The following is a 15,003-nucleotide window of genomic DNA, read 5'->3' on the forward strand; positions in this document are numbered from 1 at the left end:
AGGCAGGAAGGCTGGCGGGGAGTGGGGGGGTTCTGCAGCTCCCCTCCGCCTCCTTCCTGGGAGGAAGGGGCTGCCCGGCTGCAGGCCAGGCGGGAGGGTGGCTGGGCGCTGTCGCAATCCTCTGCCCTGGGTCTGGGCACAGACAGACGCTGAACCGTTTTCAGGAACCTGCCTTGAGGAGGAGAGGGAGACCAGGGGGCCGGCGGGCGCTGGCCCCGCGGGTGCCAGTGTGAGTAGGGGACCCCCCGGGAAGGGGCGGGGGGCTCACTGGGGTCTGAGTCCCAGGCCCAGTCCTCCTGGTCTGCCAGGGATTCGGTCAAGGCCTAGGCCCAGGGGACCTGCCTCTAGGGTTTGTCCCTGGGCCCCCAGCCCCCAGGACACTCTTTCCTTGGCAGGCGTGAGGGAGACGCAGAGATAGGTGGGTTTGGGGCCCTGGGCTCTGGAGACAGAATCACTCCCCTTCAGCTGCTCCCCTGGGGCTGACTCTGCCTGGCTCAGACCCCACCTGCTCCTCCCGGTCCCTCAATCTCAAACTCTAAAGCTCCTGGGCCTCCGATCTCTGCGCTGGGCTTCTCTCTCTCTCTCTCTCTCTCTCTCTCTCTCTCTCTCTCTCTCTCTCTCTCTCTCTCTCTCTCTCTCTCTCTCTCTCTCTCTCTCTCTCTCTGGCTCCCGCTCCGGGGCGTCCCTCTGTCCTCATCCACACTCTCACCCCTGCCACCGCCTCACTCTCCCTGACCCCGCTGTCTCCCTCTCCTCACTCACACCCTCTCCAGAGTCTCTCTCTCTCTTGAGACTCTGAGAACAGGGGCAATAGAGAACGGAGAGACGGTGGAGATGGGTGGAGAAAGGGCAGGGAGGGGTGGAGGTGGTGTTGATGCAGGCGGTGGCGGGGAGGTGGGGGGAGAAGCAGAAAAGGGCGAGTGATGGCAGCAACTCAGGGATTACTCTGGGAATCCGTGAGTGGGGGGCAGCTTACTGGAGAAAACTGCGGGGTCAAGGAGCCAGAAGGCCCCGGAGAGCTCTACCGTCACCCCGCGGGCCCAGGAGGCTGGGATGGGGGCAGGGCACCGCAGCCCCCACATGGGCACCTGGCAAGTGCTCTTATCTCTGGTGATCTGGATCCTGCCTCCCCAAAAGCCTCAGGAATGACCCTGTCCCTCCTTCACAGATGCGGAAACCGAAGCTCCAGGGGGCGAAGTAACCTGTCCAAGGTCGAGAAGCCGGTAAGTGGCCAGCCAGCAGATCAGAGGGTCTGACTGGGAGCTGCAGTGGCCCCTAGAGAATGGCCCGTGCTCCAGCAGGCCCCCAGGGGTTCACTTAATCCAGGCAGGGCAGCAGCCTGGGAAGGAGATCTGGGGGCTGGGGGCTTGGGGGTGGAGAAGGAGGAAGGGCACCTCCTAGGGCACAGGCTGGGTCTGCAGCTGCCCTTCCCAGGACACCGTGAACAATAGACAGAGGCGGGATTTGTGTCCCCAAATCTGGGCCTCGAACCCGACTCTCCCCGCAGGGCTGCAGAGTCCAGTGGGCAGTTGCAGTCAGGGGGTGGCCCAGCACTGACCCAGAGACAGACTGCTTGGTGCCGCTGCCCAGGCTTCTCACTGCGCAAAGCCTCGGGGCCCAGAGGGGATGAGGGTGGACTCCAGCCGGCTCCCAGGGGAGAGGACACCGTGCAGAGTGACCTCCGTCCAGTGTGGTGCTGCGACATTGCTGATCTGCAGAAACTTGCGGCCCAGCACCACCTGGATACAAACACGTCCAGGGACAGCCCAGGGCGGGGAAGGGGAGAGAGAGGAGCAGAGAGGCTTCCTCCCTGCGCACACAGGCTGGCCCCTGCATGTCCACGCAGGCTGACCAGAGGCCCCTGCACAGATACCCCCAGCAGTGCGAGAAGTGCTGGAGGCCCCCACGGAAGCAGGAGGGACAGGGAGGTCGGACGCCTACCCCTGCAGTGGGAACCTCTGCCTACACTCCCAGAGCAGCTCACGCCCCTCATCCACGCAGCTGCCATCCATGGCCACAGACACCCCCAGGGGTGTGTACCTAGAACTCGGGGTGAACCGGACCCCATGGTCCCCACCCATGTCCACCGCCCATAGGGGCCCCTTGTCCGGCCTCCTCAGGCAGCTGCTGCCTCCACCAGGGCCTCCTGCGCCGTGAGCCCGGCTCAGCCCGGGAACATTCATGCATGTGCAAACCGGCCATCCGGGGAGTCCATATGCCAGGGGACATCCTTTAACCAATGGGCGACAGGGACCAGTGAATAAATGTTCCTCTGCTCCAGCCAGGGGATAAATCGTTCTCTGGATGACCAGTTCCGAGATGCATTCTGCGCAGCTCCTTGGACGGTGATGGCAGGCTCGAGCCTGTGGTCCACAGAGGTGACCAGCCTGGCGCCAGGGCCTGGGTGGACTCTGTCCCCACACTCAGCTCCTGGGACCTTCCCCAAATAAACTGGCTGTCAAGCCCGCCCCAACTTTGGGCTCTCCCCCGCTAGGGGGTACCCAGCCAAGCTCAGAGGGAAGGGGAAAGAACACTGGTCCCTCTGCCCCTGGCCCTGCTCTCTCCCGAAAGGCACGTGAAGCAGTGGCCGTCCCAGGCCAGACCTGCAGCCCTCAGAGCTTCTTCCCCAAGCCCAAAGCAGGGTCGGCTGCTGCTACATCTGCTCTGCAGGTGGGAAGTGCCCAGTGCCTGGCCAGAGCTTCGCTGGGGCAGGGAGAGAAGTAAGCTCAGCCACGGCCCCCGGCCCCCAGCCTGACCCGCGCCCTCTGTCTCCAGGTGAACCCCCAGCTGACACCATGGCGGAGCTGGGCCCTGGGAACCTGGCCACGGCTGCCTTCATCATCCTGCTGCTCCCCAGAAGTGAGTATGGCCGGGAGTGGGTGCGGTGGGGGAGGGGGCGTCAGGGCAACATCTGGGGGTGACAGAGAAGGGGGAGCGTCATTTCCCGGAGCTGCTGCACTGCCGCCAAGGGGGATCCCACAGAATCTCCTGGGACACAAGGCGGGGCCAGGCTTCCACTCACAGACAGCGGCACAGGCCAGCTCCCTGGGAACTGGCGGGGCGGGGGCCTCGGGCGTAGCTGCCGACCTCTGGGGCCGGTGGAGCGGCTGGGGGAGACGGCAGGAGGCAGGTACTTCCTGGGAGGAGGAGACGTTCTCTGGAGCGATCAGGGCCTCCAGTGTCTGGGGCCACGGCTGGGACACACACTTTGCGACAGTTAGGGTTAGCGGGCCCCACGGTCCCTGTTGCATATTCCTTTCAGGGTACAAGTCTTGCTTCTGCGGCAGTTTTGCAAGGGTCTCTCCGCTCTGCTAATCTGAGTCTATGATGCAGTGGGGGCCCCACAGAGCCTGGGACTTGTCCTGGGGACTGAGGGAAAGGGCCCTTCCTCCAGGGCCTGCCCACCCGCTTAACAAAGCAGCCCAAGGACCCCTGAGAGGGCTGGCGGGGGCTCCACAGGCTGCATTCAGGCTTTGCACACTGGATGCCCAGATCTGACCCCTGACACCCCGTGCTAGGAGCGATCCCCAAGCACCGAGTCAAGAGCACCGCCAAACACCACCAGGTGTGGCCTGAAAGTGAACTGTAGCACTGTCGTCCCGTTGTTCACCGATTTGCTCAAGCGGGCACCAGTAACGTCTCCATTGTGAGATTTGTTGTTACTGCTTTTGGCATCTCAAATACGCCATGGGTAGCTTGCCAGGCTCTGCCGTGCGGGTGGGATACTCTCGGTAGCTTGCTGGGCTCCCGGAGAGGGACGGAGGAATCAAACCCGGGACGGCCACGTGCAAGGCAAAGGCCCTACCTGCTGTGCTGGAAGCCGCACACAAAGGGAGCCTTAACAGGGGCAAGAAAGGTGCTTATTTGTTTAGCTCTTTGCTTAACACATCTTCAATACTTCCCTACCCTGGGTGAGGCACTGGAAATGCAGTATCAGCAAGACAGCCAAGGAATCAGGCCTCAAGGACCCTCCGTCTAGCAGCAGAAACTCTGGGAGGCACACAAACCCCCATGATTAGAGAGAAGGGCTTCGGGAATTCCAGGGCTCAGCCTGATCTGGACACGTGTGAGCCCCCGCGCTCACACATGCACACACACACACACACACACACACACACACACACACACACACACACACACACACACCAGAATAGCAAATCCTTCCATAACAGGGCTGCTCGGAGTCAGAGTCCCTTACACACCCTCTCCCTGCCAGTCCTTCCAGGAACAGTAGGCAGGATAGCCTCATGTCCATTCTGCAGATAAGAACACTGAGGCATAACGTCTGCTCATAACGTCTGTGGCCCCACAACCTCCCAGGGCCACGTAGAGAATAAGTAGCAGACACAGGCTCTAGGTGAAGCAGCTGAAGCCCATCGGTGCCCTTACCCGCCACGCCTTGCCGCCTTCCAGGGCGATGGCAGGCAGGCAGGCCACAGACCATGCTGCCATGGGGATGGGTAAGGCAGCCAGATGTGAGTTCTGAGAAGACCGCCATGGCCGAGGTGGTTCTCCGCGCGGTTCTTGTCAGATCACTGCTTTCACCATCCCTGGGGAGGGTTGGGGGACAGTCTCCCATCAGAGGGCAGCGGTTCACCTGGGTGTCTGCAGAGGCTGAGGCCACAAGGCAGTTATCTGGGAAATCATCAGAGTGCTCCCCCCACCAGAAGGGACCAGGCGGCACTGTCTGTGTCACAGTCCCCAGGCCTTGGGGTGGGGCCTGGGAGAATGAGGACCCTGGGGCGGGCACCCGACAAAGGCTCACGGAAGCCCGTGGATTCTCCCCCACCGCAGGCCTGGAGCAGTGCGGGAACATCAACCTCTCGGCCCCCGTCGTCCTCCTGGGGGACCCTGTCACGGCCTCGTGCACCATCCGTCAGGAATGCCTCCACGTGGACCGAGAATCACAGATTCTGTGGAAGCTGGACGCCGAGTTTCAAACTGGTGGCAGACAGCAGCGCCTGCCAGACGGAAGCCAGGAGTCCACCATCACCCTGCCCCCGCTCACCCGCCCCCGGGCCCTGCTCTTCTGCGGCCTGCGCTGGGGCGGCCACCTGCAGATCCTGGACCAGGCCGAGCTGCGGGCAGGCTGTGAGTCCCTCCACACCCGCCACCATATGCTCTCACCCCAAAGCCCATCTGCCAATGTCAATATGAGCTACTGGGGCTTTTGGGGTTTTTTTTTGGTTTGTTTGGTTGCTTGGTTTTTTGGGGTTTTTTGTTTATTTGGGATTTTTTTTTGGGGGGGGGAATTCTTGGGCCACATCTGGCAATGCTTGGGCCACACCCTGCTGGTGCTCAGGAAGCCATATGGGATGCCAGGGATCAAGCCTGCGTCAACCTCATGCAAGGCAAATGCCCTCCCCACTGTACTATGGTTCTAGCACCTCAGTTACAAGCGCCTCTTGAGTGAACACCTGCTCAATGAGCACTTGACAGGCATCATTTCAAGTCATCTCCCTACTGATAGGGGTGCAACTGAGTCCCACTTTGCAGATGAGAAAATTAAGGTCCAGCATGGGTAAGTAACTTGCTAAAGATCACGAACTATTAAACAGGAAGCCCAGACTTTAGTCATGCACACAGTGTGACTCACCAGCCAAGGCAGGAACCAAAACTATACGGCTCCCCAGTCTACACAACTCCCAGGTCATGGAGCCGGACCCAGAGAGGGCCGTGTCCATGCTGATCTCTGACTGAAAAGGTGTGTTTGTGTCAAGTCAGTGCATAAGGGAAAGGGAGAGAATAACGTTTGGTTAAGAATTAATCACAAGGGGCCAGAGAGATATACAGCAGGTAGGGCACTTGCCTTGCATAGGGCATGTGACTGACCCAGGTTCAATCCCCAGCACCCCATATTGTCCCCCAAGCACCACCAGGTATGATTCCTGAGTACAGAGCCAGGAGTAACCTCTGAGCATTGCCAGGTGTGGCTCAACCCTCCCCCTCCAAAAAAAAAAAAAACTGTAAGTCTGAGGATGTCTCTCAGTAACAGAGCACATGACTTGCCTATGTGAGACTCCAGGTGTGACCCCCTGCCCCAAGCAGCAACCAGCACCATGATAACAAAAGAATCACAGTACGGGTAGGCGCAATAGTACAGTTGGGAGGGTGCTTGCTTTGCACATGGCAGACCCAAGTTTGATTCCCGGCATCTCATGTGGGCCCCTGAGCACTGCCAGGAGTGATTCCTGAGTGCAGAGTCAAGAGTAACCCCTGAGCACCGTTGAGTATGACCCAAAAACAATAATAATAATATTAATAATAATAATAACAAAAGAATCACAGGCTCAAGCCAGGGACCCCCTCCTCTCCAGGGCCACACTACCTGGAGGTAGGAGTAGAGACAGGGCACCACAGAGGAAATGATCCGGAGTGAGGTCCCAGGCAAGGGTGCAGGGGGATGTCTGAGGGGTCCTACCCAAAGTCCTGACTCTCCTCTCCCTGCCTACAGACCCTCCTCCAACGCCCCACAACCTGTCCTGCTTCATGAACGTCACAACCAACAGCCTCACCTGCCAGTGGGATCCAGGCCCCGACACCTTCCTGCCCACTAACTTCACCCTAAAGAGCATCCGGTGAGTCGGGACGTGGGTCACGTGCCAATCCTGGGGCAGGGTAGGGTCAGGACAGAGGGGCGGGGGGGCAGAGGCAAAGGTGGGGGGCAGAAGAGACCTCCCTTCCCTCCTCTGCCGACGCCCATGCCTACAGGACAAGGAACCAGTGCCAGAGCCCCGAGGCGCCACTCCCCAATTGCATCCCCGAGGCGGGGCACAGCCGCTGCACCATCCCGCGCAGACACCTGCAGCTGTACCAGAACATGAGCCTCTGGGTGCAAGCAGAGAACGCGCTGGGCACCAGCAAGTCTGCGCCACTGTGTCTCATGCCCAGCGACGTGGGTGAGTGACCCGAGGCCAGGAAGGGGAGAGGCCCCTGCCCCGGGCTGACACCGTGAGGCACCGACATCTCGGAGGAGGGGAGAGAGGAGATGGGAAGCCGGGTGGGCTGCAGGCACAGACCCACGCAAAGGGCCCCAAGTACCGGCCTGGACGTGCCTCTGTGTACCAGGCACCACGGCAGACGCAGCAGCGAACAAGATGTCCAAATCCCCACCCTTGGAGGAAACGGGGACAGGGAGTGGGGGGAGTGGTAGAGGGGAGAGAGACTGTCAGTGGACCAGAGTGGCGCGGAGGTTAAGGCATTTGCCTTGCACACAGACCATGGTTCAACCCCCAGTACTATCTGTGGTCCCCTGGGCCTCACCAGGAGTGACCCCTGAGCACAGAGCAGGAGTGAGTCCTGAACACCGCCCATGTAGCCCAAAACAACAGACTGTCAGAGGATGCTAAGCGTGACGGAGAAATGAAGGCAGGGCAGGGGCACCAGGAAAGGCCTTGCCCACCAGGTGACCTTTAAGAAGATCCTGGGAGGATGGGGCCAGAGCAATAGTAGTACAGTGGGTAGGACCAATCTGGGTTCTATCCCCGTCAGTCCATATGGTCCCCCGAGCACCACCAGGAGTAATTCTTGAGTGCAGAGCCAGGAGTAACCCCTGAGCATCGCCAGGTATGACTCAAAAAGCAAAAAAAATAAAAATAAAAATAAAAATAAAAAAAAGGAAGAAGGGGCCGAAGCGATAGCACAGCGGGTAGGGCATTTGCTTTGCACACGGCCGACCCAGGTTCGATCCCCGGCATCCCATATGGTCCCCCAAGCACACCAGGAGTAATTCCCGACTGCAAAGCCAGGAGTAACCCCTGAGCATCGCTGGGTGTGACCCAAAAAAAAAGCAAAAAAAAAAAGGAAGAAGAAGATCCTGGAAGGAAACGAGGGGTGACCCACTGCCATCTAGGGGGAAAGTGCTCCAGGAGACAGAGCCACCCGAATGAATGAGGGTCTGGCCCAGAGACCTCGAAAGCTGCAGAGACGTGCGCACTCGGCAGAGATGAGATGTCAGAGACAAGAACAGGCGAGAGGAGGTCCCGGGGAGGAGGCCGGGCACAGACAGGCAGGCAGGAGGGAGCTAAGGCGGCTCTAGCTCAGGGTAGGAGCCTGCACTGTGTGTGTGAGGCCCGCTGTGATCTCACCTAAACAAAAATGAGAAAGAAGTTAAGCGGGAGGCTCGGCAGATCTGGCAGGGAATGGTCTGGCACCCCCTCTCCTGGCAGTGAAACTGGAGCCCCCCACCCTGAGGGCCCTGGAGCCGCACCCCGAGGGGGGCCCCCCACCGCCGGGCTGCCTGCGGCTGCGCTGGGAGCTGTTGAAGTCGAGCCTGTACGTGGAGCAGAAGTGCGAGCTACGCTACCAGCCCGGCCGCATGGCGGCCAACTGGACCGTGGTGAGGCAGAGGGTCACCCAGTGTCACATGGGGGGGTGGCGGGGGCTTTCCACAGGGCCCCCGGGTCCAGGCTCACAGCTGTGCCCTCCCCAGGTGGGCCCCCTGCTCTCCAAGCCCCTTCGGCATGAGCTCTGCGGGCTGCTGGCGTCCACGGCCTACGCCCTGCAGATGCGCTGCGTGCGCTGGCCCCTGCCCGGTCACTGGAGCAGCTGGAGCGCCAGCCTGGAGCTGACCACGGCAGAGCGGGGTAGGTGGGAGGTGCGGGGCAGAAGCAGCACGCAGTCCCACCGCCAGGCCAGCCCCTGACCAGCTCCATTCTTGCTCCCCCCCCCCCCCCCCCGCAGTTCCCGTGATCAGGCTGGACACGTGGTGGCGGCGGCAGAGGCAGCAGGACCCCCGCACAGGGGCCGTGCAGTTGTTCTGGAAGGTAATCCTCGCTGATGGCCACCTTCACTCCCGGACAGAGCCCTGCCCTGGGGGCCCAACACCAACACAGGCCGCTCCAGCAGGCCCCGCATGCAGGCCAAGGACCTGCTGCCCTTTGCGTGTGGCTGGGAAGCGAGGGAAACCTGCTCCCTCCTCCTGCCCTCCAGCCTGCCCCTCACCTCACCTCACCTCGGGGACAGAGGGAAGTGGGGAGGGAGGGCAACCTTGGGCTGCGGGCCAGTTCCTGAGACTTGCACCCTCCCCCCGACGGGAGTGCCCCCCCCAACGCCAGATGCACATCGCCTTCTCCTCTTCCTCCTGTGCCCTCCACAGCCAGTGCCCCTGGAGGAAGACAGTGGGCAGATCCAGGGCTACTTGGTCTCCTGGAGCCCCCCAGGCCAGGACGTGGCGGCGATAACTCTCTGCAACACCTCGGCCCTGGGCTGCACCTTCCACTTGCCTTGGCACGTGCAGGAGGTGGGGCTGCTGGCATACAACTCGGCCGGGACCTCTGCTCCCACGTCGGTGGTCTTCTTGGACAGCCGAGGTAAAGGGGGGGTCAGCTGTCCGTGTGGCCAGGCAGTGACCCAGGGGTCCACTGCCTGGGATCAAACTTAGTCCTGCCAAACACTGCAGTGAGACCTGGGCAGGTCACACATCTAGCAAATGGGGAATTACAGCACCTAACCCCAAGGGTGGCTGTGAAAGTTCCACAGTTTACACATGCCAGGCAGGGGCTAAAGAGACAGTACAGCAGGTGGAGCATTTTCCCCCATGTGGCAATCTCAGTTCCAACCCCAGCACCCCCTATGGTCCCCATATGGTCCCTCAGGCCCCATCGGGCATAATCCCTGAGCACAGATTCAGGAGTAAACTATAAGCACTCAGGAGTAAGCCCTGAGCACCGCTGAATGTGGCCTAAATAAGAAAAAAAAAAAAAAAGACATGCCAGATCTGGGGCTCGAAGAGAGGTAGATAGAACCGGGTTAAGGTGCTTCCCTTGTACGCAGCCACTCCTGGTTCTGTCATCTGCACTACATACAGCGCCCTGAGCACTCCTGAGTGATCCCTAAGCACAGAGCCAGGAATAGCCCCTGAGCACCACCAAGTATGGCCCAAACCCCTACCCAAAACATACACGCCACGCCCAAAGAAATGGGTCTACGTGTATTACCTGCTTTTATCACTGACCAGAGCCAGGCTAAGCTGCTGACTTGCCTACCCAAATACACACAAATGCACACATACACACATGCTCTATTCGGACAAAAACAGGAGAGAGGGGACAGGAGCAACCGTACAGCGGGTCAGGTGTTTGCCTTGCATGTAGCCAACACAAGTTTGATCCCCATATGGTCTCCCGAGCACTGCCAAGAGTGATCCCTGAGAGCCAGGAATAACCTCTGAGCATCACCAGGTGTGGCCCAAAAACAAAACCAGGAGAGAAAGCCCTAAGTTTTTCTAGCTAGAATATGGTTCCTGAGTTAGCTCCTCTTCCTCGGGGCATCAGCCACCCCTACCCCAGGTTCCTCTCACTGAGTGAGAATATCGTGAGCAACACCTAATTCGCCCGCTCACCAGCTGTGTGATCTTAGCCAGTTACTTAACCTCTCTGTCTCATTGATCGAATGAACACAGGCGTGGAGCTGCCCTCATGGAGGGGATTTAGGAGACTGAAGGATGAACGTTTGTCGGGGACCATCCCTGGAATCCCCCCACCGCCAGATCCCCAGAGCTGGCCCTTATCATGCTGTCTTCCCCAAACGGGACAGAGAACTGCACCAGGGCCCTGGCCAGCAGGCTCTCTGACCGTCATTCCATTCTACCCATGAGGAAGGCGAAATAGAAGCCAGCCACCAACGTGACAGAAATTAGACCAGGGCCTGGTATCACTTGGAGAATAAGCAGCCAGGTTCCCCCCACCCCTGCCTGTCAGCTGACATGGGACTCCCGGCCTGAGCTCTCCTCCCTACACCCTGTGTCCTCCTACTCTACCTGCAGGCCCGCCGCTGGCCGGACTGTACACCCTGGCTCAGGACCCTCACAGCCTCTGGGTGGGCTGGGAGCCCCCCAGCCCTCAGCCTTGGGGCTATGTGGTTGAGTGGGGCCTGGGTCCCCCCAGCCCGAGCGGCAGCAACACCAGCTGGAAGATGGAGCCAAACGGGAGCATCATGGGGACCCTGCTACAGGGTGAGTCTGACTCGGGGGGCTGGGCCGGTGGGCAGCTCAGGACAGGGGGAGGCAGGGAGGGCCGAGCACCCAGAGAAGCTGGCTCCGCAGCTGTGCTTCACCCTTCAATGTGCTCATCCCCAGTGCTCCAAACCGGAAGCCCTTCCTACCTCTGGTCCAAGTGCCCTTACAACACCGACCTGCCTCTGCCTCGCCCAGCCCCTCCCCCCGCTCCTCCGGTATTCCCTCTCTTACCCCAGCCAAGGCTCTAAGCAGAGGTTGCAAAGAGCTACAGACGGGCCTGGTGAGCCCTGGACAGAGGTCAGGAACAAGCCGCCCTCATGGAGGGGATTTAGGAGATGGACAGATGAACATTTGTCAGGGACCATCCCTGGAGCCCCCAGTCCCCTCCCTCACCCTGATCCAACACAATGCTGAGAAAAAGAACAAAACTGGAGAGCTCACACTTTCCAACGCTATAGGATCCCACACAGTATGGTAACGGAGACATATAGACCACTGGCCTAGAATCACTGTCCCTGTCACTGTCATCCCGTTGCTCATCGATTTGCTTGAGCGGGCACCAGTAATGTCTCCATTGTGAGACTTGTTGTTACTGTTTTTGGCATATCAAATACGCCACGGGGAGCTTGCCAGGCTTTGCCATGAGGGCAGGATACTCTCGGTAGCTTGCCAGGCTCTCTGAGAGGGGCAGAGGAATCGAACCTGGGTTGGCCACATACAAGGCAAACACCCTACCTGCTGTGCTATCGCTCCAGCCCATTAGACTAGAATAGAGTGAAAAATTAATACACATGTGCATATATATATATATTCAAATTTGCATATCCGCAGAGTTGGCCTGGCTCAGCCCTCATCCCTGCTTACTCCTGCTCCATTTTCTCTTCCACAGAGAACATTAGGCCGTTCCAGCTCTATGAGATCATCGTGACCCCCCTGTACCAGGACACCAGGGGTCCCTCCCAGCACATCTTTGCCTATTCCCAAGAGACAGGTCTGTCATCCCCAGGCCCCATCGAATTGCCTCTGTCTCCCTGGGCCTCCATGGCCAGGAAGATGTAGGACCATTTCCCTCCCCGCCTTTCCACAGCAGGGGGAGGTACGGGGAGAGAGCAGGGGAGGGATGGGGACTGGGAGTGAGCCGGCCCAAATCAGCGTGTACCTGCAGAAATCAGCCAGGCCATGTAGGAACCAGATTAACTGTGGGGACACCGGGCGGACCTGTTAGCAGGATCCGACTGTGCCTGGCAGAGCTCAGGCAACTGGGCTTCTGCTCAGAGAACCAGGTCCCCATCCTGCCCTGCTAACAGGCAGGGAATTCAGCAGCAAGTCCCGGAAATGGTGCTGGGCTGAGGCCCTTTGAACTCCCCTTCCTCCTTCACCCCACGGTGTCCCAGCCCTTAAGTCTGGGGAACCACAAGGACAGTCCTGTGCCTGCCTGGCTCTCCGTTCGTCACCCCTCACCACTCTCCCCCACCCCCCCACCCCATAGGCCCTTCCCGCGCCCCACAGCTGCGTCTGAGGCTCATTGGCAAGACGTGGGCCCATCTGGAATGGATGCCCGAGCCCCCCGAGCTGGGGAAGAGCCCCCTGACCCACTACACCATCTTCTGGACCAACGCTCAGGGCGAGTCCTCCTGTGAGTCCCCCTCACCCAGAGGCGAAAGGGGGTGTTCCGTGGGGTTAGAGGGAGCCCCAGCCTCCGGGCCCCGCTCACTCTTTTCCTGTGCACCAGCCTCCCACCTAAATGCCTCTGCCCACGACTGTGTCCTCCAAGGCCTGGAGCCAGCCAGCTTGTACCACGTCCACCTCACAGCTGCCAGCCAGGCTGGGACGGCCAACAGCACCAGCCTCACCCTGATGACCCTGGCCTTAGGTACCGACAGGAGGGCAGGGGTGGCCACTTTGGGGAAGGTGCTTCGCTTACGGTGCGTCCATGCTGAGAGCAGACAGGCTCGGCCTGGGCCTGCCTGTCTGAGAGAGGAGACCCAGCCCTAACCCCACACCCCAGTCTGAAGGCAGAGGCCCCGTGTCACTCACGTACCCCTTCTGACTCCCCCAAATCTCAGAGGAATTGACGCTGCACACCGTGCTGGTCCCCTTGGGCCTCCTGTTACTTTTCATCTGCCTCTGCACAAGTTGCTGGCTTTACTGCAGACCCAAGTAAGTCCTTTCCAGGGGCCAGAAACTCGGCTTCCCCCGGCCGGTCCAACCCCTTCCTGCCTCCCCCCCCCCCCCCGGGCCTCCACTTTCTTTCTGCGCTCAGGGCTTCTCCCTTCTGGCTATGTGGAGTGAGGAGGGGTGCAGGGGGAGCTTCGGGCCTGCCTGATCCAGCCTCTCCTTCCTCTTCTCCAGCAGGAAGAATCCCCTCTGGCCCACCGTCCCTGACCCGGCCCACAGCAGCCTAGGCTCCTGGGTTCCTCCCATCATGACAGAGGTGAGGACCCCAAGGGAGAGAACACTGGGGCGCAGGGTGCTGTGGGGTCCAGCTGCCCTCTGAGGGGGGCCTTCCACCACTCCCTACCAGCATCCCCTCCCTCTGGAATCCCAGCTGAATCCGCATCCCAGCTCTACCCATTCCAAAGCCTGGCTCATCTGGCTCCCGCCTGAGACCAGCCGCCCACGGTGCCCAGCTAAAGATGAACAGCAGGGGGGCAGTGGGCTTGAGTTCCAACAGAGAGCCCAGGGAATGGCCCCACCACAGCAGCCCCCACTCTAGAGGCTGGGCCAGAGAGGAAACGCACGTGCCCTCACTTGCCACCCTTGTGTCCAGGACATCTTCCAGTTGCCCAGCCTCCGAGAAGCCAGCATGGCCCCCATCACCAAGATCATAGTGATGGAGGAGGAGGAGGAGAAGCAGCCAGGGCCCTGTGAGCCCCCCGACAGCTTGGGAGACTGTGAACTTCCCACCCTGGTCCAGACCTATGTGCTCCAAGGGGACCCCCAGAGCCCTGCCACCCAGCCCCAGCCCCAGCCCAGCTCCAGCGACCCCATCCTGTATGGGCAGGTGCTGGGCAGCCCTTCTGGGCCAGGGCCAGGGCACTACCTCCGCTACGACTCCACGCAGCCTCTCTTGGAGGGCTTCACCCCCAGCCCCAAGTCCTATGAGAACCTCTGGTTCCAGGCCAGCCCTCTGGGGATCCCAGAATCCTTGGTCCCAAGCCAGGAGGACGACTGTGTCTTTGGACCACTGTTTGACTTTCCCCTCTTACAAGGGCTCCGGATTCATGGTGTGGAGGGGCTGGGGGGCCTCTAGGGCTCTCGGAGCTCCCCACCTGGGCCTGCCATGAGAGAGAAGAGGGTCAGGGCAGTAAGGCCTGGACTGGAAAGACAGAAAGGAGACCCATCCCGCCAACGCTCCCGGCCCAGCATCTCTCGCCTGTTCTGTCCCACCTTCTTCCCTCTGGAAAGGACAGAGCATCCTTCCTCCAACCCACCCTTCCGCGCTTATTTCTAGGCATGTCCGTCTCTCAAATGTTTGTTAATGAGATTTACTTTGAGAAACTCCAAGCGTGTCTGAGTCTTTTTTGCAGCGAGGAGAGGGACTATTGTCAGAATGGTTTCTTCTTGACTTTATTGTTGTTCAAAGGGGTGTCGGGGTCCGAGAAACTCCAAAAATAACTGAAGTTGAAGGCGAAGAACACAGAACGTGGGGTTATGGGCAACATGCTTGCCCAGGAAAAATCGGCACCTTAAAATTTAGATAGGATTTGTACCCGTGCTAGGGGAAGGGGCACCTGGTTAGTGGTGCCCATCATATAGCAGCCAGGCACAAAACAATTCCTTGCTTATCCCAGCATGGTTTTAGGTTTGTGCCCTGTGCCCTTGCTCGGTTCATGGCCTAGACACAGAGTGGAGGTAAAAAAGGAAAGGGGGGGCGGGGCTGGAGCAATAGTACACAGCGGGTAGGGCGTTTGCCTTGCACGGGGCCCACCCGGGTTCGATTCCCAGCATCCCATATGGTCCCCCGAGCACCGCCAGGAGTAATTCCTGAGTGCAGAGCCAGGAGTAACCCTATATATCGCGGGACGTAACCCAAAAAGAAAAAA

General features: G+C 59.9%; 1 protein-coding gene and 1 pseudogene across 1 annotated transcript; both read left to right on the forward strand.

Annotated features, from left to right (window-relative positions):
- Window positions 1-203: 203 nt before the first annotated feature.
- Window positions 204-14,449, forward strand: CSF3R (colony stimulating factor 3 receptor). Its single transcript, XM_055140088.1, has 17 exons — window positions 204-229; window positions 1,169-1,223; window positions 2,776-2,859; window positions 4,795-5,091; window positions 6,455-6,578; window positions 6,712-6,899; window positions 8,169-8,338; window positions 8,432-8,585; window positions 8,683-8,765; window positions 9,098-9,311; window positions 10,766-10,954; window positions 11,847-11,948; window positions 12,447-12,593; window positions 12,690-12,830; window positions 13,024-13,117; window positions 13,313-13,391; window positions 13,728-14,449. The coding sequence occupies exons 3-17, from the start codon at window positions 2,796-2,798 to the stop codon at window positions 14,208-14,210; spliced, it is 2,529 nt and encodes an 842-aa protein (XP_054996063.1). The 5' UTR covers window positions 204-229; window positions 1,169-1,223; window positions 2,776-2,795; the 3' UTR covers window positions 14,211-14,449.
- Window positions 14,450-14,665: 216 nt separating this feature from the next.
- Window positions 14,666-14,807, forward strand: LOC129405420 (small nucleolar RNA SNORA48; annotated as a pseudogene).
- The last annotated feature ends 196 nt before the right edge of the window (window positions 14,808-15,003 follow it).

Source organism: Sorex araneus, chromosome 5, assembly GCF_027595985.1.
Source record: "Sorex araneus isolate mSorAra2 chromosome 5, mSorAra2.pri, whole genome shotgun sequence".
Lineage (NCBI taxonomy): Eukaryota > Metazoa > Chordata > Mammalia > Eulipotyphla > Soricidae > Sorex > Sorex araneus.

Bases quoted from the DNA above. Each gene is read 5' to 3' on its own strand.
- CSF3R (XM_055140088.1), top strand. From the start codon at position 2,796: ATGGCGGAGCTGGGCCCTGGGAACCTGGCCACGGCTGCCTTCATCATC. The intron at 13,118-13,312 runs GTAAGTCCTTTC...CTTCTCCAGCAG, and splicing joins TGGCTTTACTGCAGACCCAA to GAAGAATCCCCTCTGGCCCA. The intron at 13,392-13,727 runs GTGAGGACCCCA...CCTTGTGTCCAG, and splicing joins TTCCTCCCATCATGACAGAG to GACATCTTCCAGTTGCCCAG.